General features: G+C 33.5%; 1 protein-coding gene across 2 annotated transcripts in view; it reads right to left on the bottom strand.

The window, feature by feature from the left end:
* The window catches only part of hwt (SH2 domain-containing adapter heavyweight), a 156,954-nt gene that overhangs the window by 11,611 nt on the left and 132,372 nt on the right, over positions 1 to 12,971 (bottom strand). The window contains exons 1-2 of one of the 2 annotated variants that reach the window (XM_089707168.1): positions 5,580 to 5,965; positions 318 to 735 (exon numbers count right to left, since the gene is read on the bottom strand). In XM_089707168.1, coding sequence (XP_089563294.1) covers positions 318 to 735; positions 5,580 to 5,648 — 487 coding nt within the window. In that variant the 5' untranslated portion in view covers positions 5,649 to 5,965. Of the gene's footprint in view, positions 1 to 317; positions 736 to 5,579; positions 5,966 to 12,971 lie in introns of those variants that run through there. The other variant, XM_089707166.1, reaches the window with a different exon arrangement.

Here is a 12,971-nt window from a genome sequence, read left to right as displayed (position 1 = left end):
CATGTGAAATTTATAAGTGTATGCTTTTAACATTTTTTTACTTTTTTCCAGGTGTATGGACGGGAAGGACAGGATAGTTTGGTGCCTCGAGAACAATGCTTTTAACAAGACTCTACCGCGATTGTTTTGCAAGAAGAAAGGATCTTTTGTCCTCATTCCTCGGAGATGAGCTCGTCGCTACTTTTATAATAATATTTTGTATACACGTACTTCAATATAATTGTTTATCAAGTGATTTGTATCGTATTATGTATTCGTTACTCATATACGACTTTATTTTAAAGGTCTGATTTCTAAAGATATAGTATTAAACTTACCAGACTCGTAATATTGCTGTGAACGATGTCTCGATTGTCGTTCCTGTCTCAAAGGAGCAGACGGCGCTGGCTCTGGTGGGGAGTCTGCAGAACCCTCGGGCGCGCTCTCAGGACTTCTTCTACGCGATTCGGGAGCAGACAAATCAAAGTCTGTCCTTCTGGCCGACTCGTAATCCGCGCGCCTTCGCGCTGACTCAGCGTCAAATGGCCGCCTTCCTGAATCTGCGTCGTATTCCCTTCCAAAGTATCTCCTTGATTCGTATTCGTATGGTCGTCTTTCAAAATCGTAGTTTTGTCTACGGGAATCGTTTCGCCATCTGGTGTCGGGTGAACGACGTGGTTCTCGCGAGCGACGCTTGTGTTGTGGAGATCTGCGCGCTGTGTCTCGAGGTGTGCAATATGCCTCTAGAAATTCAACCTGCAACAAAAAAAAATTACATCAGCATTAATGCTATCAAAAACTCGAAGCTATATTTTTTTTATTTCTTTCAGATGGGTTTTAAGTGCACATTGAAAATTTAATTTGGCCGGAATATACCTGACGACGATTAGATGAAAAGAAGCCCTTCATCATGAAGGTCGATTATGTGGCAGAGTAAAGTGGTAATAAAATGCAGCGGTCACATATCCGACGACCGTAACGGTCGGTGAGGCGCTCTCTCCCCTCGACTGCGATCATTATTAGGGACCATTTCTGTTTATGAGGACGAGCATAAAGAATATTATGAGATATTGTGCTTGCATTGTATAATACGATTAGGTGATAAAAGGGATGCCAATTTTTTGAGTTACTGCCAAATTTTAAGAATTGAGTCATAGATGCATAGAGCAGTGCCATTGTAACGATTGATTATAAAAAAATGTATGCGTATTCTTTTATTAAACAAAATGTTTGTGAAGCTAAAACACCAATAATTTCAAGGGCCTCAAGCTTAGCTCTCAAGTATGTTTTGGAACTAAGAAACACCGACCTCGAGATGTTTACGTAAATGCGAGTTGAATGTACCGAGTACCTACCACAAGCATTGCATAATATATTACACAATGTGATTGCTAAACGATTAAAAAAGTATAGCCTGCCTACGTGAATATTTAAATTACTAAACGTCGGTTTGCTTGAGTTTGGCTTACCGTTGCAGGGAGGCTTTTAATCATAATAATTTTATGAAACAAACGAGCATGCCAGTCATTAAACATGAGGGAGACTTTAAAATAAGAAAAAAAGATTGGCGACCGGTTTCAAGCTGCCCGCAGGGCTGTTCTTTATTCAAACTTCAACATCGAAAGGCTAGGCTCATCTGGTGGTTTAACGATTCCTTCGTACGCATGAAAATTTATTTACATAATTAAACATCGGCTCCACCACCCTCGTTTTGATTTGCGATGTCTACAGAAATTTTGTCGTTATTTGCATATTTATTTTCACGCTTAATTAGAATTTGTAAAATGCTGTTTGTTAGAAATCACAGTAGCTCATTAAAAGTTTAGCATTATTAAGTTGAATAATTTAATGGGCAAAACGTTGTGTGGTCGAGGTTTGTGGACCATTCTCGGAGAGTACATCCGATTGTATAATTAGGTATATAGGAATTCTTAATGAATTGATTTGATACAAAAAAAAATTCTATAATAAAATAGTGTTACCCATCTCCTGACTATACAGCTTAATTATATTTGAAACTACCAAGCTGGTGAGTGATGGTAATTGATTGAACGATCATCAATGTTTCGGGCTTGGTCCCTCTCGTTTTATTTACCAATTCAAATCAATGCTAGCGCTGGAACGGAAGGGTTCGAAAGCATCGAATTGAATATTGCTCAAACACAATTCGTCAAATTGTAAAGGGGTAATAGTGGACTATTGCTCACTTTCCGGTACAACTACAGATACTAATGATACACTTCCGAGCAAAACCGATATAAACTGAAGGTCTAAACGACCGTTTGAATCTATATTATCCTCCTTCCTTTGATGTGCTTGATGAATCTTTATTGCAATAATCAATATGAACGACTAATTGTTTGTTTTGTAATGAATTATTCATGTTTATAATGTAGGTATCTCATGTCATTAAAGTACATTGCTCGTTGTTTAATTTCATACCATTAACTTATCATTCGTGTATTTATATTTCGTGTATTAACTTATTATTCGTGTTTTATAAATGAAGATAACGCTTAATAATGTTGTTTGCATTATTTGCTTCTTAGTCTTCGCTTATGACCTAAACAACATTACTAGTAACAATATAGGTAAAATGAAGAGTACAACTGCTAAATATAATTTTTAATTAAAGAACACAACAATTCATATGATAATAAGATGATAATAATACCTACGCATAGTTGTCAGTTATATAAACATTTCTGCAAACAAAAATTAAATCAATAATGATATAGCGTTTATATTGAGTATGACTAATTTTCAGCATTATAAATTAAATGTGTCACCAAGTCCTAATCTAACCTTTATCTTATCCAGAGTGGCAGAGATAAAATAAATAAATTGCATATCACATGAGTCCACAATCCACATCGTATTATCGGTATTCATCGCTAACCACATTTTAGCAGACACCTACTAAAATAAACAAACATCTAAGCCGGCCTCAAATTCAGAGCGCAAAAGAATTTCAAGACTGATATGAATCATCGTGAGCGTATACAAGTGTTCGCAAATAACATTGAAGAATGACAATTAAACAAAGTAAACAATGCACGGTTCATATCCAAACATAAATAACAATAAAGAGTTGATCTTATTATAGAGAAAGCTATAATTCCGGGTTTGCTATGAGTAATGCCCACAGTATTAAGGATGTGGGACAACTTTCAGACGGCCACATGAGTCAGCCCGGCGATGTATAAATACCGGAGACACGCCTCCTGGCTCGCCGAGCTAAAATAGTGCACTGCAGCAGTGTCGTATAACATAAATATAAACGTCTCGCACATCTGTCATGAAGCCAGATTTTTAGATTCTATAAAAAATGGATTCTCAAAACTAAGTTTAATTATAATCTCTAAAGAAATTGTTGAAGCAAACAATAACTATGCGTAGAAAAATCCTTCAGCACCATATCAATTCATATTTTTCAAACTGATACAAGTATTACCCTTATCATAAATGCATGATTCATTACTTTTAACTAATCTTTATCTGTTATTACCAAGAGGAAAATGGCATGTTTACTATTAAAACTAATCCAAATATAAGCCAAAAAGTTTTCAAAATGTAATCATTTTAATTTTGCCAAGATAGATAAGATTTTGTCATCGTGACGCCACTGGTTATAAAACTAAAATATAAACAACCGAACAACGATAAGATCGACAATCACAGCAATGGAATATTACGTGAGAAAATAAAAGTCTAGGGAAATTGGAATGAAAACCATATCGGAATCAGAATGTATGAGCGTCGCGGTCAATTCCACGTCGCCAAACCTTGTCTGGTCACGTTCCGCAAACTAGAAGCCGAAGCTGCAAACAGGTCTATACAACTGAATTAAACAGACATCCTTTTTTCTTTCCATTTCGATAAAGTCCGCAAACGTGCTTTCCAATTGTTTTGATTTCTAGACTGATGGCGACGCGACGGAACGTCTGCCATTTGTCTAGTTAAAGAAACAATAATTTATTATGATAATACAAATATGAATTATTCTCAGAAAGGCGAAGTACACGTAATTTCATCTAGCTTCACTAAATTAGACACACAATTGTTGTAAATGACAAAACAAGCGGAGGAAATAAGCTTAATTACTAAGTTGCCAGTCCGAATCGCCCAGAGGCCGGGGGTCTTAAGTAGACCCTTACGAGTGTTTCAATGAAGGAAACAATTAAGGGCGAAATTTTCAACGCTCCTTAAAGAGGACACGTCACTTAGGATAATTATTATATTAAATTTATTTAAGACAACGTTGTCTTCTAGATTCAATCTAACACATAAAAAATGTGAATGAAATCGTATGGATGTATGCCTCATTGTTAAAGAGATTAATTTTTTCTTTATTGATGTTGTTCTTATTGTTAGAAGTTTGAAAGGGCATTCAAAGGCGAGAATTTTGAATGCGATGCTTATGACACGTTTTAAGGAAAGACCGGATGAAACGTGGAGATAAATCATCATGAATGAGAGCTATGAGAACCCTTGTTCGTAAGCAGCTGAGTTTGAAAAGTGTTTTGGTTTAACATCTGCCAGAAACCGGACGTTCTAATGTTCGGCAAAAGATTATATCACACATTTGTATTGTTCGAAACATTGTAGATCTGATAGGAGTCTTAGTTGTGCGTATGCAAACAACATTTCAAGTAGCTGGAAGTAGTTTCGTAGTGTATTTTATTTCCTTATCAATAAAAGGTTGCGCCGAGTACGGTACAGCAAACTTTGCTCTTTGAACTTGTAACTGAGTTAAGTCAACCCGGGGGTTTGCTGGGGGTTCTAATCAATATCCACTAGTGTCTCGATTTAACAATGTTTCTTCAAAAGTTTTGAAAATCTTTAGATCACATTTATATTTATGGGTATCAATCTAATAATGTGAAATATTTCTTTTGATAATTCTTAATTACCTTTATTAACTATTTTCTCTTTTCATTCAGTTCATTTCGATATTTTATGACTCAATTATTGACCTTTTTTGTACGCGGATAATAAAGTACTTCGGCTTTTGACAATCTTGTGGGCTGTGTTTGTCAATATTCGTTATTGGTATTGGTAGGTTGGTGGGTTGGTAATAAAAATACCACGGATATGTATAAGAATTGGACATACATAATCTAAAGAACATTGTAAAGAATCGTCCTTGTTTGTATAGTGTTTGATATAGGTACTTCTTATAGAGCGATCTTTAGAGCTAGCTTATACTAGCCGTGTCCTGCATTCGCTATTTCAATAACCTCTCCCATTCCTTTGTCTTACAGGTGTGGTTTGACAACTTTCAGCCAAATTATTATGCATCCAGCAGAAATTAATGTTTTAGAATAATTCTTGACAATTCAATATTTGTCCTTGTAATCATTTGTAATTCATATTAGCATTGAAAGGAATTGAAATCAGAACTTTAGCTATGTAATGATTCGCAATCAACGGTTGCATCCGTTTTACATATTATTTAGTATATTGATTGTTTCCTATTAAATAAATGATGTATTTTCATTCATATCTTATCCTATGCTAGTATTTGAGTCCACTACTTTATTACTATAACTAAAAGTAAGATATAATAACTAGGTATAGTTTAAAGATAATAAACTTACCACATGCACTACTAAAATCCATTGGGCAATCTGCTTCATTTTCGATATTAACTTCTTATTAGAAGGCATTTTTGTAGTCACTACTATAACTATGTACGGAATCCACAAATACCACTGTAATCATCAACGTATCGACCGTTTCACTTGTGACACGCACACATTTAAACTAACAACTAGAACTAATACACTTTCACAAACTTGTTCTTAACCTACGTACTGTTTTTATTGTCCTTTATCTCGTCAACTCTTGTGTAAGTATTGGCGTTTGGCAGTAAAAACCTGCGATATAAACGCCTAAAACGGTTCGGTTGCCTACTTGACGAGTCCAACTGTAGACTGACAACACTTCTCAAACACTATACGCGAATGTGTAAAACGGTGACTCATCGGCCCCGCATACTGTTTACCGAGGCTTGAGTCATCGCGTGGTAGGAATACACCGTCGAGCGCTGCAGCGCTTTCAAAGCACGCATACAGCAGTGCGCCGCTAAACAATACACATTCTGCTAGCTCTACAGCGCTTTGTTATAAGAAATCGACTCCATTAATACCTCGATTCCGCACGTGTCCCCCAAATAGCTATGCTATAATAAACTATAAGCTGTTTGACTAAAAGCTATTTTCGCATGATATTAAGGTAGCCAGGGAAACGAAACGTAAACTTTCGCGTTTGAAACTCGACTTGTGTTATGTTAGATTACGACGTCCGACTAGGTCGAATGCCGTTTTGAGGTCGTTTACGCGATACATACTTTAACTTAATGTATCTTAGTAAATTGCACACAAAGGTACTTGATATGAATGACTAATCGAATCAAGAATGCGGCCTTTTAATAAATCTAACGCGCAATTAAAATTCGGTAGTGTAATTAGGTTATTTAAGTACAACTAACCAGTGTTATACCTACGTAACGTCAATATCATAAGTCAATATAACTGAAATGTAGGTAATTGGGCGGGACACGCGGTAGAGTCGTAACCGTTCCCGCAGTTCCGTCCAAAGCAGCGCGATGGAACAGAGTGGGGTTTTAGTCGGTAGAAATCCGACATAACCACGGCTCCATCCCCGGGAGCCGGGGGTATCTGAGAAGATTTCCCCACTATAAAAAAAAGGTAATTAATAATTGATGACAACCTATTTGAAGTTAATACTGAGGGTTTATACATTTACCTACTTCAGTTAGGTAAGTACCTACCTACCCCCTTAAAAAATATTATTAATAAGTAGATAACATCTGATTATCTACTTATTAATTAAAATTTCAAAATAATATAAAATATTTAGACTTATCGATCAATTATAGTAAAGTGCAGCAGCAGTGTATGAAAAGCAGTGTGCACAATGCACATGTCGCATGAAAAATAAAAAAAATGTAGTTACATATTGAATTTGAAGTATCTACTTACATACTATTAAGTAATGTACCTACGTAATATAGTTATTAAAGTTAAATAATAAAAAAAACTTAAATAGAGATTTTGTAGTAATTCATAATAGATATTGTAAGTGTGCTATTTGTTTTACAATTACAAAAACTCGTGAATTGTTTAATTATTTGCATTATTTTTCTAAATAATTAATAATATATTACCTACCTACCTACTTATGACATTTTCTACAAAAATCCCATTCATATAATAATAAAAAAACTGTCACTCTCACTCTTAATTCTTAAATATTTCATAAAAATTATGGAAGAAAAAAAATGAAGAAATCATTTTATTAGACATGAATCACGACCTATTGTTTTAATATAATCAATTTTATGATACAACAACACAACCCATAATAAAGAATCGAGACCGGCGCGGCATCTCGAAAGTTCGTAGGCAGATCTTTTTTAAAAGATGATCTAAGTTCGAGGGTGAATGCACTCGCTTGTATTGCTTGTATGGTGTCGATGACGTTATCGCAATAATATTGAACACTTATTGAAATTTACATCTAATTTTTAAAAAGCTTCTTAAACATCATCTTACTCATCAAGCTGTAGATGCAACGTGGATCTATAAATACCATGGCGTCAATTGATTGCTTTTAATTAAGAATTGTGTTCAGTTTATTGTTATTTTTTTAAATGATCTTTTTTATCAATAAAATTTCTGGGAAAAGAACTGCGCTCATTTTTAAGAAAATTCTATTGCAGATTTACAATCAATTACAGCAATAACTATAAACTATTATTATCAAACAATAAGTTTTAATATTTATACAGAACGGGAAAAAACCCTAGAAACATATTACTTAGGTTCTTCATCTTTGCTAGTGTTTATAGGTCATACGAATAAAAATTACACCCAATTTTGCATTTAATTTCAATAAGCATCGATTTCGAAACGAATAATCCTTGTCATTAATCCACATTAATAACACGACTTTTACTTTCAAAATCACGTAAACACGTCATTGAAATCGAATGAATAAGGTCTTTCAAGGTCTTCGTTATAGAAGACGTCTCAGTAATACAAGATAGGTCACGTTTGAGGCTTCTTTTAGATGAGAGGTCTGAAGATTTATCATCGACTTGTTCAAAAATATCTGCTTAAAATTTAACTTGATATTACAAGCACGTGCACCTATAGGCAAACTACATATAAATGAAATACCTACTTAAAATAAATATATATTGATATGTAATTCCTTGATCGATCAAACGATCAACACTTTTTATATTGTTTCAATATGGTCATAAAACGGTAGTGTTACTCGAATGACCCAAAGAAAGTCGTTAGTTCAGTCTGTCGGTATGTTTTTCAAAAGTCACGGGCACCCCAAAATCGTTGACTCCGTGACTCACTTCCCCTATGTTTCCAGTCACATATGGACTGCAACCGTTCATGTGGAATAATGAGTCATTTTTGGTACAGGTGTTCGTTTGATGTACATGTGTTTATGTCGTTACTTATCAGGATATCTAAAAGGGGAACCGAATTTATATTGAATTTATATTGGGAGCATATCGGTTACCATACGGTTTGTTTATGTTCTGTGAAGATAGTTTGGTCACAAAGAAGTTTCAATGTAGCATTATATTTTTACGTGTTCTGATTCATACATAGGTAATGATTTGTTTTTTAATCTGAAAAATGATTATTTTTTAGTTTTTACCTAAAATTAGGCGTACACGTTTCATCTCTTTTCTCCCTAAATTACGCTTGCATTTCCTCCTAGTACATAATTACATACTCCTATACATAATTTTCCCAATACATAAATGTTATGAGGCGTGAAGTGTAAAATGTGTCGCTTATCACCAAATGACGAGTCTACGTTTTCCTTCCTCTGACATAAAATAATTAATGTTAATTCATTAATATTAATAACAACAATTAATGATGGATTAACTACATTTGGCATAACTTTTAACACAATAAAATTCAATGTTATTCACATCTGCATACGTATTAACGAAAGAATGCAAAAATACTGACGTCACAACTACATGACAACTCATATTTACATTAGCTTATACGGTCATAAGGCTTTCAGTTGCGTCAAACAATAATGAAAATCCGAGTTAGTAATTCCTTTGAACTATTACCTTCAACGCACTATTTATTAGTAGAAGTAGTATTGTGATTTTCTGCTAAAAAAGTTTCATCTTCTAGGAAGACTGAATATCTTGGTACTGCAAGATAAGCTATGTTTTGTACATAGATAAGGTATCAGGTTTGCAACGGGAAAGATTTTTCGATTTTCTCCAGTTATTCAATTGTTCTCTTGGATTACAATTATAAAATTAAATTTTTCTAGCCTTTATGTAATTATAATTATAAGTATGTAAAAACGTCATTATAAGCGTATAATAATTGCATTCAATAATTATTAAATTCACGGTAAATCATAGCTAAGCAGTTTTACACAAACTATAATAATATTATCCACTACCCGTATAGAATTAAATCGTTTAACGTCAAGAGAAATACCATTAAGTGCTTATAAAAATGACGTGTGAGGATAATGACGCATGCTTCCAGTGTTGGCATAACAATCACATGACAGATGCAAAAGGGGTTTCCTTGAATACAACGATGACCTAAGACCGAAGCTCGCAATTTACATAAAAGCTATATTTATAAGCTATATTATAGCCTTTGGCCAAACCGAAAACTTGCGTTGAATTCAGTACAAATTTCGATGTTTGTCACGCGATAAGAGGTTATCAGTGTTTCATAAATATAGATAAGTTTTGACATAGTCATGCTAAATATAAAACAACGCTTATTTATAGCTATAAAATACAAATCATGTTACTTTTAATTGTCTACAATGAATTGTCTTTTTGCGTCGATAAAAATCTATTTGGACTGTATTATATGATAATTCGTATACCTACATTTTTGTACTGTTTTGCATACATATTATTGCTACGTAATGCTGTGGTAATGCTAAAATATGAATAACAAGATGTCAGGTAATTCCTCGCCGCAACTGCTCAATCAGCATCTCTAAAACAAACACATAACCAGTAACATCATTTTCGTCCCAATCAACGATGACGCACCCCTATTGTTTACGATATGACACAACCCTGTCCTGTGGGGATGAAACTGACTCACCACCTGACTCATTAACTTACAATCAATCATTATAATAATGATTAATTTCAATGACTTATACCATTGTAATCGTTAATTGCGACTCAATGAATTGAGCTTATAAAAATTCTAAACGCGTTCCGGATGAGTCAAATTGTTTTGTTATATAATCGTTATAAGGACTGATTGTTTTAATTACGAAATGGCAATGACGTTTTAAATATTAGTAAACGATTCGAAATCGAATAATTTTGGTATGAGATATTATCTTAATTGCTTCCGAAAATTTATTACAATTGCCATAAGATTGGCGCCGTTTAAGCTTCGACACAACAGAATACCGGATCGACACTTAAAGCTTAAGCCCATTGTATTCAGAGTAGATAACCATTATATATTATCTAGTGTTAAGTGTCGTTAAGTGCTGATTTCACACTATATTTCACACGTTAGTCACTTCTTGGCGATGTGAAATCTTTTGTTGCAAGTATTTGTTTGCTTATAGAAAGGAAAAAAAGTAGTGATAAGATATAAGATATAAATAACGCTAATGCGATATCGCTGAAGCTTTTTTGGGTTAGTTACACGTGTAGTAATATTATAAGTGAAGAAAATGTATTATAATCAAACAGATACCAATTTCTTTGATTCAACAACATTACATCTGTAACTACTTGCTTATACTTTATGTAAAAATGTTTCAAAGAAAGTTTCTATCAATAATAATAATACATTCATTCTCAATTTATAGAACACTATTTTGGGATATATGCATGACAGCGTTTATTCACCTAATCACAACTTTCTACAATAATTATATTATTATAGTGAGAAGAGCATTATTCGTACGAAGAACAACTTTTACTTTACACATCATACGAAAACATATTCGCATCTCTGCAATGTATTGACCCTTACAGATGACAACATAATATGTACAAAGTGCACACATAATTAGATCAAGAATGCCATAAACGAAGGGCCGTTGCATCATATGTTTAATATCATTAGCCAGAAAGACTCCAAGTGAGTCACTGAGCTTAAAAAGGATACAAGTATACGAATGTGTAGTTTACATACAACATGAATGAGTTTAACGACACTCTGACTCACAACTTGAGCAACGTGTACTTGAAAGGTCATGCGGTTTGCTCAATTTTTTTATTTTAAGTCAAAATAATAATCAATCTTCGTTAGGCTATATTGAAAGAAAGATAAATTGTTTAAACTGTGCGACCTGGCGTGACTTTTGTCTACCTCAATTACGATGTTTTTTTGAAAAAGTTAGCAGTTGTAGGGAGTAATTGTCGACCCCTTAATAAAAGTTGGCCCACATGTTCCTTTGCTTTTCTGATTCACAAAAGTATTGCTTGCTTTATTGCCAGATAAGAATTAGTTGAAGAATTAACTGTTGTTGCGTGAGTTCACATCAAACTTTCTTTCATTAAACTTTGTACATTTGGCACAGCCCATTAAACCTTACGAATATTATAGCAGAATTATGACTTCCATGATCTAGCTGAGTTTCTATATTTTTGTGATCCTGTGAATTTTTCTGATATTACTATGTAGTGGGAAAACCAAAGACCGATGTGAAAACTCCAACTGGTTATGGGGTTTTTTGCAGGAGATTATATTTACCTATAAGGTATGCCTTGGCGATACTATTGTATGGATATATTTATATTTATTAACCAGATAGTTTTGTATGTGTGTGTTCATGTAATCATAACCCAATAAGCATCCAAATAAATTGCCTATCAGTTAAGATTTTATCGTTAACTTATAAGTGACATAAGTAGATATAATTTATCGATATTGGTAAAGTCTTTAATTCTTAGTCATTATTTTAATCTTTTTAATTACACAATTGCATAAAGAACAAAAATTTGTACGGGCATTTTAAGTTTAATTTAGCTAAGTAATTTACTTACACATTTTTATTACTGTCTTTACAGGATATGCTGATACGTAATACTTATGGCTTTCTTCTATCCTATTATTTAGAGATATCTTCTCTGGTATTTATTATAAAAATAACAAGACATATAAATAACTGATGTATGTACCTAATTTAATACATACGTTTGATTGTACGATGGGAATTCCTTGAAATTTATAATTGTTGCAGAAAAACCGCAGAAAATAATTAATTGCATGCGATTCCAAGATTTTAGTATCATACCTCGAATGATTTATTGTTTTATGATTTATGATGGTGTAAGTACAATAGGTAATCTGCAATAATAGGTAATTCAATATATTTACAATCTTGCACAAGAATTTAAAACACATAATAACATGAGGTGTTTAATGTCTCCTTTTACTTAATTTACTTGTCTCGTCGTGTCTACATAAAATAAGAAATATTATTTTACTGTATTTATGTAGGATGGCTACTTTTATGTAAGTTATAGAACTGTTTATAATTTTATTTGCCCCTTACATCAGTTAATCCAAATGGCAATGTTAAATCTATGCTAATATTATAAAGCTGAAGAGTTTGTTTGTTTGAACGCATAAATCTCAGGAACTACTGGTCCGATTTGAAACATTATTTCGGAGTTAGATAGCCCATTTATCGAGGAAGGACCAACAGGAGCGTAGCACTACGGGAGAAACCGCGGGGCACTGCTAGTTAATAATATAATTAAAACACTAATTATGTAAATAGAAAAACTATGCTTAATTAATTTAACTCCTGCAATATAATCAAGCAAACAAGATACTTCATACAAGAAGACCCGCATGCAAATTGCCAAATTATACAAACGTTAGAATGAAATGAGGTGACTAATTGATAACGAGTATGATTCACTCGCTATCTGTTATCAGTATTTATTGACTGCAGTT

The sequence above is a fragment of the Colias philodice genome, chromosome 19 (assembly GCF_061535455.1).
Source record: "Colias philodice isolate Cphi_HAF_F1 chromosome 19, ilColPhil1 Martin Lab GWU primary, whole genome shotgun sequence".
In the NCBI taxonomy this organism is placed as follows: domain Eukaryota; kingdom Metazoa; phylum Arthropoda; class Insecta; order Lepidoptera; family Pieridae; genus Colias; species Colias philodice.
This window is presented reverse-complemented; position numbering and strand designations above follow the sequence as displayed.